A 21,177-nucleotide genomic window follows, 5' to 3' on the forward strand; every position below is an offset into this window, starting at 1 on the left:
AAAAAACCAAATTACCAGAAAAATTCAATTTGAAGTAGAAAATACATGCTGTTGGATTCTTCATGGAATAGTAACAATACCAATGAATAGAATGTGATTTTTCACAATGTTGAATATGCTCTTAGAACGATAATTTTGTAAACACACTTGGGAGAATATAATTTGAATACAAATGTACTCTTATTTAGCATTTTACAGTTTTTATGAATTTCAAATATATCAGAAGAGATCACTTGGTGAATTGGGAGCAAAATATATTTTTCTTCTCTGTAAGACAGAGAAGTCCAGTAAAAGAGTCCCAATTTATAGCCTTGATTCTAAACCAAGTATGTCTTTGGCTGAAGAGATTTCTCCTGGAACATGGTGTGTGGTTATGGGCATGACACATACAGAGGCACATAAACAACTCCAGAACATCTAGAAGGGAACAACTGAGATAGTTTGGGAGAAATCTAGCATTGAAGAAGAGTGTGCCGGAAGGATATTTGAAAAGGAGTTTGTCAGTACGGCCCAATGACTAAAATCAGGACCAACATTATGTAAATTAAGTTGAAATGTAAGGAAAACAGATTTTAGTTGAATCGTGTTCAGAAGAATTCAAATACAGGATTTAAGAAAAGGAATGAATGGTTTCTGGAGGTGGTGACAGTCTTCATTTCTGGAATGTCCATAAGCAGCTATTTGGAGAGACAGTATTCTGAATTTTGAAAAAATATAGGAGGTTATAAAAGAAATCATCAATGATACATATTAAAATTAATTATAATAAAAATGAAAATAAACTCTAAACATAATATAATTGAAAAAGTTGCAGAAATGTGTTAAAGGATTTCTAACAATTATAAGGGATATCAAATTCTCACATAAAAAAAATCAAAACACCAAATATATGAACATAAGACATAAATAGATAATTCATACATGGGGAATAAACAACTATAAATGTTTACCTTCACAGTTATTTAAAGAAATTCAAATTAAAACAGAACTATACCATTTTATACAAATAAAAGAAACAAAATGGAGGACAAAAACTAAATTGGTAATATTCAACGGTGGCAAAAAGGTGTTTTAAAATGAATTCCATACATTGCTGGTGGCATGGTACATTGGTATAGCCTCTGCACAAGCGTTAAAACACATCATATAGACCGTTCATAACTTGCTTCATTAAATCTATTATTGACCATATTGTCTAAAGAAACAGCTCACATGATATAAATTACAGTGGCATCTATAGTAGTAAAAAAGTTAGAAGGAAATAAACTATATTTACAACAAACTGGTGAAATATGTACCAGCCATTATTACTAACATCTAATAATTTTATTGAAACAATTGTTTCCCCAAAATTTTATGCAAAGGTGGAGATAAAATGATACATACCATGACTGCAACGATGTAAAATGTGTAGACATGTGAGGAAAGAGAAGATAAATAAAAATAGTAGCAAAGGTGGTGAAATTATGGTGGTGATTTTTTTCCCTTTACAGTTTGTCTTTAAAGGAGTAGTACTGTATTTAAATAAATAATTAGGAAAGAAAATTTTTTAGACAATCCTGTGTATACTTTTTAAAGTCTTGCTTTGATAAATCTTGTGATATTTTTACATGCTTGTGAAAAACTAACTGGCTTAGTTAGGAAAATATAGGCATATATATTTAGGGTAAAGTTGTATATATATATTTTATTAAATATATGTATTTATAAAATGGAAATATAAAAACATATAAAATATAAATATGTTTAATCAATTTGTAAACTCATTTTTGAATGTTAGAAATAGCATTATTTTGAAATAACTGGAATACACATTAGCAACACAGTTATGCATCTGTGTACCTGGCACCCCTCTTCCACCTCTTAGGATAACTACTATCCTAATTTGATGTCTATTATTCCCATGCAATTTAAAATACTTACACATGCATAAATATATGTCTACACCACATATAGGTTGTTTTTCATGTTTTAAAATTTTGTAGATTATCAAAATTATAACATTTAAAAAATGCATTCCTTGTTATGCATGTATATTCTGCATTGTAATTTTTCTAAACGTTGTTTGTGAGACTCATTCATGTTGGTATGTGTAGTTTTATTTTCATTTGAGTATTCTGAAGTATAAACATATTCCATTTTGTTTATCAATGACTGTATTGATTAATATTTGAGTGGTTTCCAGTATTTTGTTATTACAAATAAAGCTGTTATAAACATCTTCTTGTCCATGTGTATGAGAATTCTTCTACATCACTGCTGTTGAATAGAACATTTTACAATTATAGAAATGTCCATTGTGCTGCCCAACAATAGTAGTAACTAGTCACAGAGTAGCTACTGAGCCCTTGAAATGTGGCTCATACAAATGGAGAACTGAATGTAATTTAATTTTAACACATTTTAATTTAATAGGCACGAATGGCCAGTGGCTGCTGCATTGAACAGTGCAGCTCTAGATCATGTACCTAGGAGTATGCTGGGTTATGAGGGGTGCACATCTCAACTTTACGCATTGCAAAGTTACCCTCCAAACTGGTTTGGAGGTGTGTATATAGTGTACAAGCATAGTACTCCTGTTGCTTCATATGCTCACCAATATCTGGTGTTATATTACTTTTTAATTTTGTCATTTCTCCCAATTGTGTCATTGTGGTTTTAACATACATTTACCTGATTACTAGTGAGCCTAAGCAAATTTTATATGCTTATTAGTCATTCTGGGATTTCTTTTATTGTAGCATACCTAGGTATTGCTTCTGATTATTTTTCTGTTGGATGCATTGTACTTTTCTTCTTTTTAGTACATATATATACACACACACACATGCATATATATATACACACACACATACACATGTGAGTGTATATATGTGTGTATATATATATGCATATATATATATGCTTTTTGAGTTTATTTAAAAAATTCTAAAGCCAAAAACAATTCTCTTAATTTTTTTACATAAATTTATTGTATTTTTCACATTTTGGTTTTTCACCTATGTGGAATTTATTTTTATGAAATAATGATCAATGTCTATGTTTTTGTTTTCCCATAATCAATTTTCACAGCCTCGCTCAGTGTAACTTCTATCTTCTATCAAGTATCTATATGTATATAGGATGGTTTCTGAGGTTTTGATGAAAATGTTCATGTTATCCAGATTGTTTATTCCTGAAGCAATGGCTCTTAATTCGTATAGCTTTATACCTTCTTGATATGTGATAGGATAAGTATCCCCTGTCTCCAAATATAATCTTTTCTCAAAGTATTCCTGGCTATTCTTGGACATTTGTTTTTCTATAATAGTTTAGAATTACCTTAAAATAACATTTTTAAAAATTAGAACTACTGGGGAGAATTGACATTTTTATGACATTTCTGCCCATTTCATTAAATTGAATATTCTTTCATGTTAAATCCTTTTGGTTCTCATTATTACCATCCTAGTCCAAACCATTATTCTCTTGTCTGAAATTCTGTGGTATGAATGTGCCTCCTGAGTACATGTTCACCAACACCCTTCGTTTCTCCCCCAACTCCACCTCTGTTTATTCTCCACATAGTAACAAGACAGATCATTTTACCTGTCATATTATAGCACAGCTATGCTCAAAGCTCACTAATGCCTCCTATGTCACTAAGAATAAAGACACAAATCCCTAACCATGGCCTTGGAGGACCTGATTTGGTCATTCCTCTGACAGTATCTTCTACATGTTTCAGCATTCTCATTCCACTCAAGACATGTAAGTGTGCTTCCACTTCAGACCTGTGCACGCAGCTCCCTCTGCTTGTAGTTCCTTCTCTCCAGGGATGAAAATGGCTTGTGCTCTGACCTCATCCAAGTATTTGCCCCAATACTATTTTATTATAGAGAAGACTTCCTGCCCAACCGACCTAAACGATCACCCCTCTCCACAACAGCATCCCAAGCCAGCTTAACTTTTCTTCATGGCTCTTATCACCACCTGATATGGTATCTATTTATTTGTTAATTTTCTTTCCCTTCCATTAGGACATGTACTTCATGAGTCAGCAATAAATGAATGCTTACGTTCTGCACATACTTTGTTCATTATTATTCCCTTCTTTCTGTATGGCTGTGGTTTTGTGAAAGAAAGAGAAAAAGGTCTTAAAAATAAACTTAAACTCACTATCATTTCTGCTTTTACATAGCACTATATTTTTATTTCAGGCTGCTTTTCTAAAACACCTAACATCGGAGATAAATAGGAGGTCATGTTTTAAATGCAATATATTGGTGGTGGGAGTAACACAGTGTGCCATCCATCATTTGGAATAAATAAAAATTTCAGAATCTGTCATGCAAACAATCTCTATGAACAATTATTTAATACCAATACAAAGACAAAAGACGTAGGGGAGTTGTCCCAGCCTGGCAAGTAGAGAGAATACAAGAAACTGCAACTCAGATTATCCTGTTCCAAAGTTCTTCAATAGTTCTATTCCTTGTCTATTTATGTCACCACCAATCCAGAGCTACTGTAGCCCAAGGAATTCCTGACTTTCTACCTGCAGGTCTGTTAAGTAAGGACAATTATTCTGCAAAGAGGTGACAAGTCCTTTACAGAAAATGTTGAATTCTAGGGTAGAAAATTGTGCAGTAATGAAATGTCAGTAAGACCACAAGGAGCCAACTCCACTGCAACAGCGACTGCAGACAGGGACTGTCCAGGTACCACAGTGAACAAAGCGGGTACAGAGCACAGCATCCACTTATTGTCTTCAGGGATGCTTTTGGCATGACTCTCTCAGAGATAAATTTACTGTTGAGCTACAACACTCTACATTTGAAAAAACAGAAAGTAAAAAGTCTTTCTTTAAGAACAGTTGGTATTGTCAATCCTTAAGCTATTTATATCAATAGGACTTGGACCATGCAGGTATCTGTGGGATGTGCCGACCTTCAGAGGAAGTCCTAAGTAGTCAGCATTGTGGAGCTTTGATAGATGAGGTCACGCTTAGTGAACTGAAGCTCATCTTTTATTCAGTAGATGTAACCTCAGTTTTATTCAACTGAACAAGTTCTGCTACTCCAACACTCAAGAGTATTGACTGCTGTTTCAGAGCTTTGATATACCATTCATTTTGTAAAGGCAATTTACAGGGTGTTTCAACTTTGGCTATAGATAACCAAGTTATGGGGAGGATGAAAGGGTTCCATGATATTGCAGTATAATTGAACAAATGCCATGATTCTTTTTACCATTATATAAGGCAAACTAAAAAAGCAATACGGCAGTCTTTTAAAAAAGGAGATAAACTATATAGGTTACTAAACCAAAGAATCACAGCTAAATATTTTTTTTTTTTATCTTTGCAGAAAAGAGGAAATAAAGAAAATGGAGTAAAGACTATTTTCACCAAGGCCTGCCCTTAAAGGAGCTAAGCACCTCAAATTAAATTCGTGCTTCTTAGTTCTCACTTTCCCTTAATATTGGCATAACTCAGCCACGGCATTCTGCCAATTATCATCAGAGTGAGAAACAGGGCATTAACCTTCTTTTTTTCAAGGGACAAAGTTCTTAAGAAACAATTGATTACTGCTTGCCCAGGGTCTGCACATAAAACAGGAATTCTCTTGCGGAATCTACTATTTGTGGGATAAACCTTGAAGAAAAAAAATTCAGTCTGAACATATGTATTGCTTTACCAGTCGCTGAATTATCATAGTCTTATTTTTTCCTTCTTTTCTTCTTAACTATGAGTTTTCTTTCACTCAGTGGCCTATATAAACCAAGGATGTGCAAGCCACCAATATACCCAGAGTCCTACAAAGATTTCAAAAAGATTTGCAATATAAAATTCCAGCCTTGCTTCTCCTTCCAGAAGGACATAAGATATCTAAATGACGAATATATATCTATATGGGTGTACACACACACACACACACACACACACACACACACACACTTTCCTGCACACATAATTTCTTACTCTCCTCATAAAAATGAGTAAAATATACCTTTTCAGGAGGATCCAATATGAAATCACAAAGCTATATAAGGAAAAAAATAACCTGAAAAATCTTCAAATTAACAGATATCTTCTTGGAAGCTAAATTGCTATTTACCATTGTAATACAGCTGATAAAAAAATAAATCTTATGCTCTGTTGAATTAAATTAAATATAAAAAGGCTACAGAAAAATCATTTATGATAAATTCAGGAATGTAGATACTTGATTTTACACATTCAATAAATATTACCATGCCAAAGTATGAAGACATTTTTGAATTATCTTTCAACTCAGCTCTTGCTTGGTTGTTTCCATAGCAATAGTGAGTGAACTGTTAAAAGCCACTTTATCATTTCTGTAGCTTGCGGTGGTCACCTTGTGTTCATTTTAATTAAAAAAAAATAGCTCTATGCTTCTAAAATTAATTTGACAGTACTTGTATTTCCTTTTCACACTAGTGTAAAACACAACAGGGCAATATTGGATTAGCTTCCTTTATTGAGTTTCAGGACATTTGCTTTTATCCCCTCTGAGATTCTGGTGCATCAAAAAATTTAACATGTAATTAATATCATAATCTCTTTTAACTTTGAGATTAAAAAAATTTTATATCAAAACGTGAAGGACCAATTCTTGAAGACATTCCCAACCTCACATACTCCTCTCCTTATGTGTATCAGTTAGGATCCTGGCAGGAAACAGATGGCACACTCAAGCTGGTTAATTAAAGAGTATAACAAAGGGACCATTTATAAAGATATGACTAGAAATAGAGAAAATAAGATTGAACAGTTACCTCCCAAGGACAGAATAGCCAGAGCTGTTAATATCCCTAAGCCAGAAGATGCAAACAGTAGAAGTTATCAGAACCTGGAGCGGGCAGTGAGACAGAGAGGAGTACCTTTCAAGAGATATAGCCTTCAGTAAGGTGACACACCAAATCATGGCAGTGACCAGGCAGGAAGGGAGCCAGGAGAATAAATATCCAAACTTTACCTCTTCCTAATATGCCAGCAGTGTTTCCTGCTGCAGTATAATCGAAACCAGACAAGAATCAAGAGGACAAAGGAACCCACTATTAGGGTCTGTATAGATCAGCCACCCCAGGATGCAGAGCAGGGTGGAAAGGCTGAAATGGAGGAGCTAGAGAGGAAGAACTAAGTTATCCATCACATCCCTTACTTAGGCATATCATTTCAATTTGGAAATTTAGAAATAGCAACTTTCAATTTGGAAATAGCATAACAGGAGTTTATCATCAGCAGAACTAGAATGCAATTTTTATAGTGAATCATCTGTAGAAAAGAGGTACATATTAAACAAGATATTCAGACTCACATGTGTTATAAGGTAAGAGAAATATTTATTTAATTTTGCACAAGAACGAGCTTATACTGAACAAATTCAACCAAATAATATTAAGTGCAGTAAAACAAGGAAATAGGGATGACTTTTCCTGTTAGAAAATATTAAGTAACCATGCCTGTGCATTATTTTTATCATTACAATAACTTGTTTCAGATTTCTTTTCAGAGTGTGTACTGTACATAACATGTTATAGCTTCTTTGCTTTACTTCTGAAAATATAATTCATTCACTGCCTGACATTTTATTTCTTGCAGTGAGGAACCTAACTGATTCGTGAAGATTCTGATCTAGAGGAAAATTTTCTGCACCAGTGAAGCTAGAGACTTTCATAGATCCAATGGGCTCAGGCTTTCTATCCAGGGTTCAGGATGTCACGGTGTATATTCCACGCCCATTCTTCTACATGGTGATGTCAGACACAGTGGAGGCAGACTTGAGGTCTAATTATGCCCCAGTAATTTTCCTTTTGTGATTTTGTCAAGCTCCACAAATTTCATAATTGAAAGTTCACTCAGCTATTAACAAAGCTGCATTTAGCTGCCCACAAATCACCCAATTTAAGTTTTAACTTTTTTTGGTCTTTTTAATGAAAGAACATTCTTTTAACAGAAATCTCCCATGAGACAGTTAACTTCACAGTTCCTGAAGGCACTGTGGATCCACTGAGCAACAGATGTGGCCATTCTAGATTTAAAAAAAGTAGAAAGAAAAACAGAGTATGAATTTTTAAGCCATTAGTAAATGATCACATTTATTGATTGGTACGTACAAATAAAACTGTATAGTTTATTTCTGCATTCCTAAAAATTCAATAGCCCAATCACTTTTCATAACTCTACTATTGCCAACTCAATTATTATGCCCATTGCATTTGTGGGAAGTCATAAACTGACTTTATTTACCCATTGGCATCCTCTGTATCACATTTGTTCTTTTATTTATTTGCAAAATACGTACTGAGTCTATGTAAGCACTACATATATTAATAAATAAAGCAGACATGGTCACTACTCTCACAGAGCAGGGTTTGCAGTTTATAAGGGAGAAAACTAGTAATTACCAAGCCAACATACAATCAAAAATTGTGAAAAGTGCTAAAAAGGTGCTGTGAACTAAATATTTGTATCCTCTTACAATCCACATGTTGAAATCCTACCCCCCAGTGTGATGGTATTAGGAGGTAAAGCCTTTGAGAGGTAATTAGTGAATGAGGGTAGAGCGCTCATGAATGGGATCAGTGCCCTTATAAAGAAATGAGAACACATGCGTCCTCTCTCTCTATCTACCATGTGATACAATGAGAAATGGCCATCTGCAAACAGGAAGTGCGCCCTTGCCAGATACCAGATCTGCCAGGGTCTGGATCTTGGAATGTGATAAATGAATTTCTCAGCCTCCAGAATTGTGAGGAATGAACTGCTGTTGTTTAAGCCACCCAGTCTACAGTATTCTGTTACAGCAGCCTGAACTGACTAAGACAAAAGGAAATAAATTAGGTGGTGGTGTGAGATTAATAAAAGACTAGCTACTTAGTCAGTGGCCAGGATAGACTATTCTGTGAGGTGATATTTATTTATTTATTATTATTATTATTTTTTTGAGACGGAGTCTCGCTCTGTCACCCAGGCTGGAGTGCAGTGGCCGGATCTCAGCTCACTGCAAGCTCCGCCTCCCGGGTTCACGCCATTCTCCTGCCTCAGCCTCCCGAGTAGCTGGGACTACAGGCGCCTGCCACCTCGCCCGGCTAAGTTTTTGTATTTTTAGTAGAGACGGGGTTTCACTGTGTTACCCAGGATGGTCTCGATCTCCTGACCTCGTGATCCGCCCGTCTCGGCCTCCCAAAGTGCTGGGATTACAGGCTTGAGCCACCGCGCCCGGCCTGTGAGGTGATATTTAAACCGAGACCTGGTGACTGCATGAAAAGGTGGCCAAACGTGCAGGAACCAGCATAAGGAGAGGCTTTGAAATGAGGAGAGTTTTGTGTAGTTAAGAAACTGAAAAAAAGCTTTGGGTAAGAATTTTCAGTTGGGGAAGAAAACTGTGATGATGAAATAGGATAAATAAGCAGGGAAGGGCCAGATATGCATAATTAGTTTTCGATATAAGGTGTCACAACAATACTCCTAGTGTTGTACAAAGAAGAAAAATCTTCTGTCCTATTCTATTGATTCCCTGCACTCTTACTTTTCTCAACCAGCTAACTCATACGATAATGTTAATATCGTTTTTAAAACCGTGATGGTGATAATATCCTTCTACTCCTTAAGTGTGTACTCTGTGGCAGACACTTTGTCAGGCATTTAAAATACATTATCTAATTTCAACCTCATAGCATTCCCAGTGGGATTCCTATTAATAGTCACATGTTTTAGATTCAGAAACTAAAGACCAGAAAGCTTAAATATCATGTACAAAATCACACAGCTAGTACATGGTAGAGCTAGGATTAAAACTCAGGCTAGCCTGACTCTAAAATACATCCTCCATTATATAGTTTCTCTCAGAAAATTGGCTTTTGATGATTGAAATACATAATACTTTAACATGATAAAAATCGAAAGTGTCTTTGTTTCTATAAGAGGAAACCTGAAAAGATTTTGATACTCCAGCCTTTGCTAAATTACACCAAATGAGGGAAAAGCCAGTATATATCCAAGAAGAATATTATCAATTTAACTTATTCTCATCTTTTCTAAGTTATTATTAAGCTGAGTTCATATTCTGACAGTGACAGACTCAACCATTTCTTAGAGCTCTAGTGGCATTTTAAAGTTTTGTCATCATATCTCCAGCCCCTAACATATTCCTAGAGACAGAACTGTTTGAATGAGACTTGTAGAACTCAGCTGTGCCCCAGAATCTCCAAGATGCCCCAGGCTGGAACCACCTTTGCCTCTCCCGTCTGCCAAAGGCCACTTCGAGGTGCTGGCTCAGAGGCACAGGTTTTCTGACCATAACCAGGTCACACGATCTTTCCTAATTCATTGGCCCAATAAAGTGATGGGTGTACCAGTTCCTGGGAATTTCAGCTCCTCAAATTATATGGCTTTGGAGCAGAAACATAATTAGGGAATTTCTGGAGCCTTCCATCATTGAGTATGTGCAATTAGCATTAGAACCCTCGGGGGAAGAAACCATTAGTATTGCACCCGTAAGTATGTCTTAGGAAGGGACTCTTTGTTTTCTAAAATCTTCCAGGAGTGTGTTGCTTATTCCATAAGGATATGTTCTGCTACAACAGGATTCTACAAACCATATCAATGGCAGCTCCTTAATTAGGGAAGCATGGACAACTAATAAAACACCCTACTTGGGTTCCAGTTTTACTGATAGCATAGTTTCTTATATAAGACTAACCCTCCTACAGATTAACAACTACAAAGTCTGAACAAAATACAAAAATAACAATTGAAAGTAATGGAGAGTATCAGGCAGACACTACAACAGTTTCAATCTTTGAAAGAAGGAAAAAGTACTGTGCGAGTGTTGTTTCCACTTGGTATTCCCCCTTAGGGCACTCCCTAATCTGTGCAGCTTGAGATAACTATAAGGAAAGCAGTAAGCCACAATCTCACTGAGGTGTCAGAGGACAGCTTGGGGGTTGTCAGAGTGACTGGAAATTGAGGGAGAAATATCTATAAAAGAAGAAGTGAATCAGTAAACAAACTCCTCTCAAATCCTTGGCTGATCTTTGAGTTGCAGAAGAGATTCTAAAGAGAAAATCAAGAGAGCCACAGTTTGAAGGTTGAAAGATATGAGAAGAGCTTTCAGATGCTGCTCACTGAAGCAGTGCGTCAAATCTGTGTCCTTCAAAGATATAAAGGATTGATAAGCAGTTTAAGCTTTCCTTAGACTTCTATCTCTCACCACCTACAAAACATCAACTAAAAATGGATTAAAGAGTTACATGTAGTATTAATACCTGCAACTATAAAACGACTAGAAGAAAGCATAAGACAAATGCTTCAGGACACAGGTCTGGGAAAATATTTTATGGGTGAGACCACAAAAGCACAGGCAACAAAAACAAAAATAGATAAATGAGACTATATCAAACTAAAAAGCTTCTGCATAGTAAAGAAAACAATCAACGGAATAAAGAGACAACTTGCAGAATGGAAGAAAATATTTGCAAACTATTCATCTGACAAGGGACTCATATCCAGAATGTACAAGGAACTCAAATAACCGCAAAATACTGCAAGTAATCCAATTAAAAATGGGCAAAGGATTTGAATAGAAATTGCTGAAAAGAAGTCATACAAATGACCAACACATATATTAAAAAGGTTCAACATCACTAATCATCAGGGAAATGCAGGTCAAAACCACAATGAGCTATCATCTCCCTCCAGTTAGAACAGCTTTTATTAAAAAGGAACAAATTACAAATGCTGGTGAAGATGCAGATAAACAGGAACCCTTATGCACTGTTGGTGGGACTGTAAATTAGTATGGCCATGATAAAAAACAGTATGAAAGTTTCTCAAAAAACTAAAATAGACCTAACACATGATCCAGCAATCTCACTACTGGGTTTTTACCGAAAGGAAAAAAATCAGTTTATTGAAGATATATCTGAACCCCCATGCAGCATTATTCACAATCACCAAGATATGTAATCAACCTAAATGTCTATCAACAGATGAATGAACAAAGAAAATGTGGCATATATCCACAATGGAATACCATCCAGACATAAGAAGACTGAAATCTTGTCATTTTCAGCAACATGGATGAGCCTTGGAGGACATTATGTGAAATAAGCCAGGTGCAGAAAGATACATAATACGTGTTCTCTCTCATATGTTAGAGCTAAAAAAATTCATCTTATAGAAGAAGAATTATGGTGATCAGAAGCTAGGAAGAGTATAGGGGAGAGGAGGATAGCAAGATGTTGGTTAAAGGATACAAAATTACACAGCTGGATAGCAGGAATAAGTTCTAGTGTTCTATAACACTGTAGGATAAATATAATTAATAATAATTCATTGTATATGTTCAAAAATCTAGAAGAAAGGATTGTTGAATGTTCCCAACATGAAGTAATACATTCTTGAGGTAAAAAATACCCTAATTGCCCTGATCATTACACACTGTACATATGTATCAAAATATCACTCTGTACCCCATAAATATGTGCAACCACTATACATCAACAAAACATACAAGGAAAAAACCAAACAAACAATTCAAACTTTCAATTGAAGGCTCAAAAGGGCCATGATTAGGAGTAAAACAATACCTACAGATTAAGAGATTCACGCTAAAACTAAAGGTAAATTTGAAACAGACCTTCCTAACTGGTGTAAAGCCAACCTTTAATAAGTGCCAGGTTATTGGCCAATAATTTACAACCTGATAGAACAGAAACAGTTTTCACAAGAAGCCAATGGAACCTATGGTCTATAAAACATATCATCCATCATATCCAATATATTATAAAAATTAATAGACGTGAAGAAAAACAGGAAAATGTGGCTCCTAATGAAGAGAAAAAGTAGTGAATGGAAAATGACTCAAAGATGATCCACATGTTGTAATTAGCAGACTGGAAAGTATCTATCATAAATTTGCTCAAAAATGTAAAAAGATATGGTCATAGTGAATGAACAAATAGTAAAGCTTGGCAGAGAAATTAAACTATTAAAAATTAAGTGGAAATTCTGGAACTGAAAAATGTAATATCTGAAAGGAAAAGATTCACTAGATGAACCTAATAGCAGATTAGAGATGGCAGAAGAAAAAGTCAGTAAATTTGAAGACAAAGCAGTAGAAATTATCCAGTCCATAAAACAAAGACAAAAATATTGAAATAAAAATAGAGCTTTAGTGACTTTTAGGATAATTAAACCATTTAAACAAATGTTTAACTGGTGTCTCAGAAAACTATGAGAGAAAAAGATGTGGCAGACAAAATATGTGAAAAAACAGTGGCTCAACTTTTCTCAAGTTTGGTGAAATGACATCAACTTAGATATTCAAAAAGCCCAGCAAACACCAAAGAAAATAAAGACTAAAAAAAGAGATCAGACCTAAGTGCATCATAGTCAAACTACTAAAAAACAAAGATAGAGAATCATGAAAGGAAAAAGTGGGGGGAAAAAGAAATACTGCATACAAGGGAATAAAAAAACAAATGATCACTGTATCAGAAACAATGGAAACTAGAAAATAATAGAATATCACCTTTAAAGTTCTGGAAACAAATCTGTCAATCCTGAATTCTATATACAGTGAAAATACTCTTGAAATATAAAGACATTTTCAGATAAATTAAGAGTTGAAAGAACTTGTTACTAGCACACCTGCAATAAGGAAAATGCTAAGGAGTGTTACTCAAGCTGAAGTGAATGTAACCAGATGGAGACTCCAATATGTAAGAAGAAATGAAGAGTACCAGAAATGGTAAATATGGTAGTCTTCCCTTATCTGCAGTTTATCTTTCCACAGTTTCAGTTACCTATGGTCAACTGTAGCCCAAACAAATGAGTAAAATGTATGATAAAACATTCTGAGAGAGAAAGAGAGAGAGAGAGAGAGAGAGAGAGAGAGAGAGAGAGAGAGATCACATTCACATAATTTTTATTATAGTATAATTATTATATTTTATTATTAGTTATTGTTGTCAATCTCTTACTGTACCTAATGTAAATTAAATTTTACTGTACATACGTATAAAAAACATAGTATATATAGGGTTTAATAAGGTTCAGTACTATTGTGGTTTCAGGCATCCACTTGGAGTCTTGGAACACATATCCCTTGTGGAAAAAGGAGCAATTACTACATGTGAATAAATATAAAATATACCATTTTTCTTTTCTTAATTTCTTTAAGATACATAAGACTTACTAAAGCAAAAATAATAACATGGAACTGTAGGATTAATAGTGAACAGAGTTGTAAAATATATTACTGTTTTAGCACAAAAGCTGTGCAGATAAAATTATAATGTTGCAAAGTTCTTATATTTTATATGAGTAGTATAACACTATATCTAATTATAATATAATAAGTTAATGATATATAGTATAATCCCTAGGACAACAAATAAAATAATAATATGAAAGTTATAGTTTAAAATTCAATAGAACAATTTAAATAAAATAAAAATGTTATTAAAGAAAAAGAAGGCAGGAATGGATAAATAGGTGTATAAAATATAGATGGGACAAATAGAAAACAAATGACAAAATAGTAGTCCTAAATCCATCAGTGTCACAAATTACATTAAATGTAAATAAACAAAACACTTTAATAACAGATTTTCACACTGGGTGAAAAATAAGAACAATACATTATCTATTAAAAATACACTTTAAATATAAAACTGTTGATAGATTAGAAGTAGATGAACAAAACAATATACTGTGTGGCTAAATAAATATCAGACAAAATTAATTTCAAGTCAAGAAGCCTTGCTAGAGATAAGGAGGGACATTACGTAGCAATAAAATGGTCAATTCACAGAAGACATAAATTAGTACAAACTGTGTAATTCAATTTATATGACATTTTATAAAGGCAAAATGAATTTATTATAAAGAAATAAAATTAAAGTTGCCTACTGAAAGTAGGTGTTACTGAAAGGGGATCCAAAGGTGCTCTCTAGAATGTTGGATATATTCTGTTGGATATATTCTGTATTTTGATTTATCAAACTCATCAAACTATATACTTAACTGTGAATTTCACTATAATAAATATTACCTTGATAACAATGAAAATAAAACTGACTCACTGAAACTCAGTCTGACTACTAGGAATAATAAGCACCTACTATCAAAACTCATAAAATAATTATTTTTATATAGTGACACAGTAAAATAAGTTTCCTTAAGACCTTGCTATTTTTGGCTATATTTATTGTTAAAGAAGTCCTTGCCACTCTTCAAGCTAACCTTTGAGAATCAAGGTTAGAAGACAGTCAACTTTTAATTTTCAGCTACACTTATTTTTTTTAATCCTATTACTGTCAGTATTTCAGTATGTTTTAAAGGAATCCATTTCCTTTATTTTCAAACTTTTTGTAGTTAAAGTGAATATGTAATTATACATAATATTTTTATCTTAATTTTTATTATAAGCATTGTGATCACTTCAACAGCTGAATAATAACATATAATCTTCTAATACATAATTAGAATATATTATATAAGTATAACATATCATACAATTGCATTGTACACAAAGTTACTATAATTTATTTAACTGTTCTATTGTTGGATATTTTAGTTTCTTCCTTAATTCTGTATTACAATGTTGAGATGTATATTGGCATGTATATAGCTTGTTTTATACTTTATTTCTTTAGGTTAGATTCTCAGACCTGGGATTAAAGAGAACAATATATTTGTGTGTGTGTATGGGGGGTGGGGATAGTGTGTTGCATTGTGTATTTTTTAATGATATTAACAGTGCACAAAAATAATAATTCCAGTATATCTCTGTCAGCATTAGAAATTATTATGAGAAACTTTTTTACTATAGTATATGAAAATAATTATTTATAATTTTAGTTTACAATTAAGGTTCAATTATTTAAAGGCTCAATGATTTCCTCTTTTATTTTAGTAGGTGTACTTTTTTAGTGAGTTGTTTATCCTTTGCAGATTTATTTATGGGGGAAATAATTGCTGTTTAAAAAAGCTTTAGGGGCAAGGTCTTACTTTGTCACCCAAGCTAGAGTGCAGTGGCATGAACATGGCTCACTGCAGCCTTGAACGCCTAAGCTCAAGTGGGCCTTCTGAGCAGTTGGGATTATAGGTATGAGCCACTGCACCCAGCAGGAAGTACTTTTCTTATTAATGTTTATGTTTTTAATCTAACACATAAACCAAATCTGCTGAAGCTTTTTTTTTTTTTTTTTGAGACGGAGTCTCGCTCTGTCGCCCAGGCTGGAGTGCAGTGGCCGGATCTCGGCTCACTGCAAGCTCCGCCTCCCTGCAAGCTCCGCCTCCCGGGTATACGCCACTCTCCTGCCTCAGCCTCCTGAGTAGCTGGGACTACAGGCGCCCGCCACCTCGCCCGGCTAGTTTTTTGTATTTTTTAGTAGAGACGGGGTTTCACCATATTAACCAGGATGGTCTCGATCTCCTGACCTCGTGATCCGCCCGTCTCAGCCTCCCAAAGTGCTGGGATTACAGGCTTGAGCCACCGCGCCCGGCTGCTGAAGCTATTTTTTCAGTCTGTAGTTGTGACTTTGTTTTTTTTTTTTTTTTTTTTTTTTTTTTGCTAATTTTATGTATCTATAGAAGCACTAATCTTTTCTTTCAGTTATATTTTATCATTGATAAATTTTAAAAAGTATCTCCTTCTAGAATTTTGATAAATATTTAATTATATTTTCTTTATTTTAATTTATTTTAATACTTAACACTTTTTCCATGTGGAATTTGTTTTGATATGTAACATAATTTTTATAACTGCGTGTTATTTCCCTCAAATTGTTATTTTGTCATTCCATTATTTGTGAAATAATTTTTTTCCTCCATTGATTTGCAAAGTCCTGATCATATATCAAAAGCTTTATTATAATATTGCCCATTTATAGGTATTTTTTCCATAGATCTAGTTATCTATTCTAATGTAGAACAGAGGTCCACTGGCACAACTTCAGGTTTGTAGCTTTTGATAGATGAAGGCAACATTTAGGAAGTGAGGATCTTGATCGCTTTACAAAACTCCAATTTCTTCCATACCTCAATAACTGTAGCATTGTATCTAGAGTCTCCCTAGGAGTTAAAGTAGCTCCCTGGTTTCTGATTTTCAGTTTCCTGCTCAGTGATTGTCTGTTAAAGGAAAGGACTCCCTAACCCCTTCTTCCTCCTTATTTCTCAATTGGATACCTCCCTCTTTGTTGTTTGAAGCTCAAAGTGTTCTAACCAAAGTGTGCTTCTCTAGAAGATTTTGAAAAGGAGAACTTCTGAATTCATTTTTGACTCAAGAGTTTAACTTTTGAGTGGAGAAAGCTTTTTTCCTTTAACCTAAGAAAATTAAATTTGAAGACACCTTTAAAAAGAGAAAAGAAAACTTATCCTTTTCTACCCAACTAGCTCCTAATTCTTAGATCTCATTTACTGAGGAGTTACTCCTCAGCCAACATTTATTGAGTGCTTACTATGTGTTGAGCACTGTATGAAATTTTTGCGTGGATCATGTCACTTAATTCTTAGAGTAACCCTCTCAAGTAGGCACTATTACAATTCCCAAGTAGGCACTATTATTTTTCCCATTTTTAAGGACAGCAAACTGAGCTACAGACAGATTAATGAATGTCCCCTGAGGTCACATAGTTAGTGAGGTTGAACAGGCTTTGAATCCAGGCAGCCTGATTCCAGAGACTACATTCTTGACCACTAGACCAGGCCTGTCCAAGAAAACATTTTGTGATAACAGAAATGTTTTCTGTGTGTGTGATATAGTTTGGATATTTGTCCCCATGCAAATCTCATATTGAATTGTAATCCCTAATCCTGGAGGTGGGGCCTGGTGGGAGGTGTTTGGAACATAAGGGCAGATTTCTCTTGAATGGCTTAGCATTATCCCCTAGGTGCTGTTCTCACCATAGTGAGTTCTCACGAGATCTGGTCATTTTAAAATGTGTGGCACCTACCCACCAACTTTCTCTCTCTCTCTCGTTCCCACTCCTGCCATGTGAAGTGCCCACTGCTGCTTCGCCTTCCACATGAGTAGAAGCTTCCTGAGGCCTCCCCCGAAGCAGACCCTGGTACTGTTTCCCATACAGCCTGCAGAACTGTAAGCTCATTAAACCCCTTTTCTTTGTAAATTACCCAGTCTCAAGTATTTCTTTACATCTAAGCAAGAACGGCCTAACACAGTGTGCTAACTAATATGACAGCCAGTAGCCATATGTGGCTATTGTGCAATTGAAATGTGGCTAGTGTAACTAAGAAATTAAATTTTTCATATTATTTAATTTTAATTAAAATTTAAATAGCCACATGTGGCTACTGACTAGCATATTGAACAACAGAGTACCAGATAATAAGCTGATAGAGAATAACTCCCAGGGCTGACTCTGTCTGGTTTTGCTTATCATTATATACCTGGTACCAGCACAATGCCCCACACAGTGTGTATTTATCAATTAAAAACAAATAACTCAGAGGGGAGTAGAATGGAGATGTAATAAATAAAATAGTGCTTTCAAAGCACTAAATTGTGAAGAATGCTTACCTCTAAGGCAATATCTGAAGCCTGTTTTGCATAAACTTTATTTTCAAAATAACACAAAATAAATGTAATAAAATTAGTATTTGAGATAAATTTGACAAAACTGAGCATATTTTATGACTCATATCTCATATAAGAGATAAAGAAAATAGTATCTAATACTAACTTCTGCAAACCAGTACTTATCTGACAGGAAGAAATGACTTTAATATCAAAATACACTTTCTGGAATATATTCCTATCAAGAGCTGAGAGATTATAGTAGTTGTTTATAAGGCAGTGAATGACAAGCTCATTCAAATTCTTTACCCCAGAAAACAGTCTGCATTGTTTTCCTGCTTATTACTATATGCATTTTTCTTACTGTGAATAACTTCGGTGCTATATTTCATTTTTGTTCATCACTCAATATATATTTTTGTCACTATTGCTCAGAAGAATAATCTCACAGAAAGATTAAGGGTGTAAGAGGACTCAACTCTATTTGGTAATTAAATATCAGAAAGTATTTCCCTGTTAGTCATTAGTGCTAAGTTTCGAGATATGCACTATTGAATATACACATATTAAATATATATTAAAGGAACATTGCATATACATTCTTAGTAACTTTTAGTAATAGTAACTTTTAAATTTGCTAATGCATTTCATAAAAACAGCAGTAAATGTTCACTCAAAAAGCTTTGCTTGATTGACAAATTGCTTTGATTGAAAGAACTAGAAATTTGAGCTTGAAATAGATAAAAATGGCATCTCAAAGCTTAAAGCATTTTATATTTCTTTGTCCTGTTACTCCAACCTACTCTGGTAAGAATTTGTAATAAGTGAATCTGAATTAAATTGCTCCGTAGGATAAAAATTACAAAATGGAAATGCTCACTTAAAAAAATCAGAGCAGTTACAGATATCTGGCTATGTTATGCTGAGAAAAATCTGACACGTCTGCTATTTGGTTGTTACTGTGAAGCCTTCAGGTTATTTATTTAGTTTCAATGTTAATTACAAAATTATGACTATAAAGCATAATGGCCACAAGATTAAATTTATATAGAAATAATAATCAAATTAGAATGCTTCCAACATTGTCACTAATCTACAAACTCTATATACTCTGCCTACATTCATTGTATTTGTGCTCTCATTGAAGCAAAAGGCACAAAGCTCTATTTTCCAATGAGAATAAGGAGAAAGAGCTTTCTAATGGTTTTTCTCCAACTGTATGAATAAAATATGGTAAAAAACAGATCTTAAATTTTTCAACTCAATGCAACTGATCATAACGAACCAAGAAATACGCCCATCTTTGCCACATTGATTTCCACCTTGGAAAATGTAATAAATCTACTTTGCTTATGTATCTTACGGACCTTGTAAAAGAACCAGCTAAAAATCAATAAAACAATATTGTCTCCTATCATGAAAGAAGAAACATGAGGTTTGTTGTTTCAGCTTTTTAAAAAGATGTGTACAGTTAGATACTTAGGACAATTTAAGTAGCTTGTTTCTATTCTGGTGATATAAATAACGGATCATTCTGGTTTCAGTCCATGCACTGTCCTTGAATATACATCAGAGGGATGCTCATGACAGCCTTGGAACTAATAGAGCTGAGTGGCATTCCTCCCATCTATGTTTGAAAAATAAACAGAAAAAAAAAACCTTCCCATTGTCAGGTCGAGCACATTATTATCTATGAGCCCTGGGTGCAGCTGGCAAAGTGCTCACTATTTAAATGTAATGGGGTTTACCTTGCACTGGCAGAGAGTACACTCAGTGCCATGTTTGATCCAAGAGGACCCGGTGAAGCGAACCACATTCATCTCGTCCAGGCAAGTCTTGGTGATGTCATTGCGGATGGTGTCGGCCTGGCAAGGGTCTGTGACACAGCGCGGGCAGCACTCATTCTCTGGGAGAATACTGAATTCACATTCCACATCTGGGCAAGGCAGGGGCCAACAATCAACTTCCCCTTGCTATAAGGAAAACAGATGTGCAAGGGCAGAGGGAGAGGGAGGAGGAAATGGAGGGAGGCCAGGAAAAAGCAGATGAGCACAGGGTTTACTGAATACTCAATTTATTTGACTGATATTTAAACTTAGATCTACAAAGCTCATGAATCTTTCAGGGAATATATTAATACAAAAGCCCTATCAGAATGATGAGTTCTGTATTGCAGCTTGATTTTGAAACAATCTTCAGGATTTAAATAACACCAATAAAACAAAAGCAAAAATCACTTATCTTAAAACAATAAAATGTGCATGCCCCTATCTTTCCCATGACAAAGGAGAGAGGTTTTTATTTAACGTATTTGCCCATGTGATACCTTTTTCGTTCTTTCGCTATTTTTTCTAAGCTGTTATTCATTCCTTTATGCATAAAGAATGTTTTGTTCATTTAAAAGAAAATAAACTAAAATATGAAGGGAATATGATGGTTTTTCTTTGTTCATTTATATATTTTTCAGTGTAGAAACTTTGAAAAAAAAAAACCCTAGGAATTGATTTCACTCCTTTTTAATTCCACACAGGAAAATAGTGTGAATTGGATCTTTTTAAAAATGTAGTTCCCACCTGTTTCCTATTTTCTTCATAATTCTGAATCTCATGGTTTGGGAGATGAAAGC

The 21,177-nt window shown here is 34.4% G+C and overlaps 1 protein-coding gene across 3 annotated transcripts in view; it reads right to left on the reverse strand.

Annotated features, from left to right (window-relative positions):
* Nucleotides 1-7,327: 7,327 nt before the first annotated feature.
* NELL2 (neural EGFL like 2) overlaps nt 7,328-21,177 on the reverse strand; it is a 371,218-nt gene continuing 357,368 nt past the window's right edge. For 2 of the 3 annotated variants that reach the window (XM_015151473.3, XM_015151472.3), the window contains exons 20-21: nt 20,300-20,524; nt 7,331-8,036 (exon numbers count right to left, since the gene is read on the reverse strand). In XM_015151473.3, coding sequence (XP_015006959.1) covers nt 7,986-8,036; nt 20,300-20,524 — 276 coding nt within the window. In that variant the 3' untranslated portion in view covers nt 7,331-7,985. 3 annotated transcript variants of the gene reach the window in all.

Source organism: Macaca mulatta, chromosome 11, assembly GCF_049350105.2.
Source record: "Macaca mulatta isolate MMU2019108-1 chromosome 11, T2T-MMU8v2.0, whole genome shotgun sequence".
Taxonomy (NCBI): domain Eukaryota; kingdom Metazoa; phylum Chordata; class Mammalia; order Primates; family Cercopithecidae; genus Macaca; species Macaca mulatta.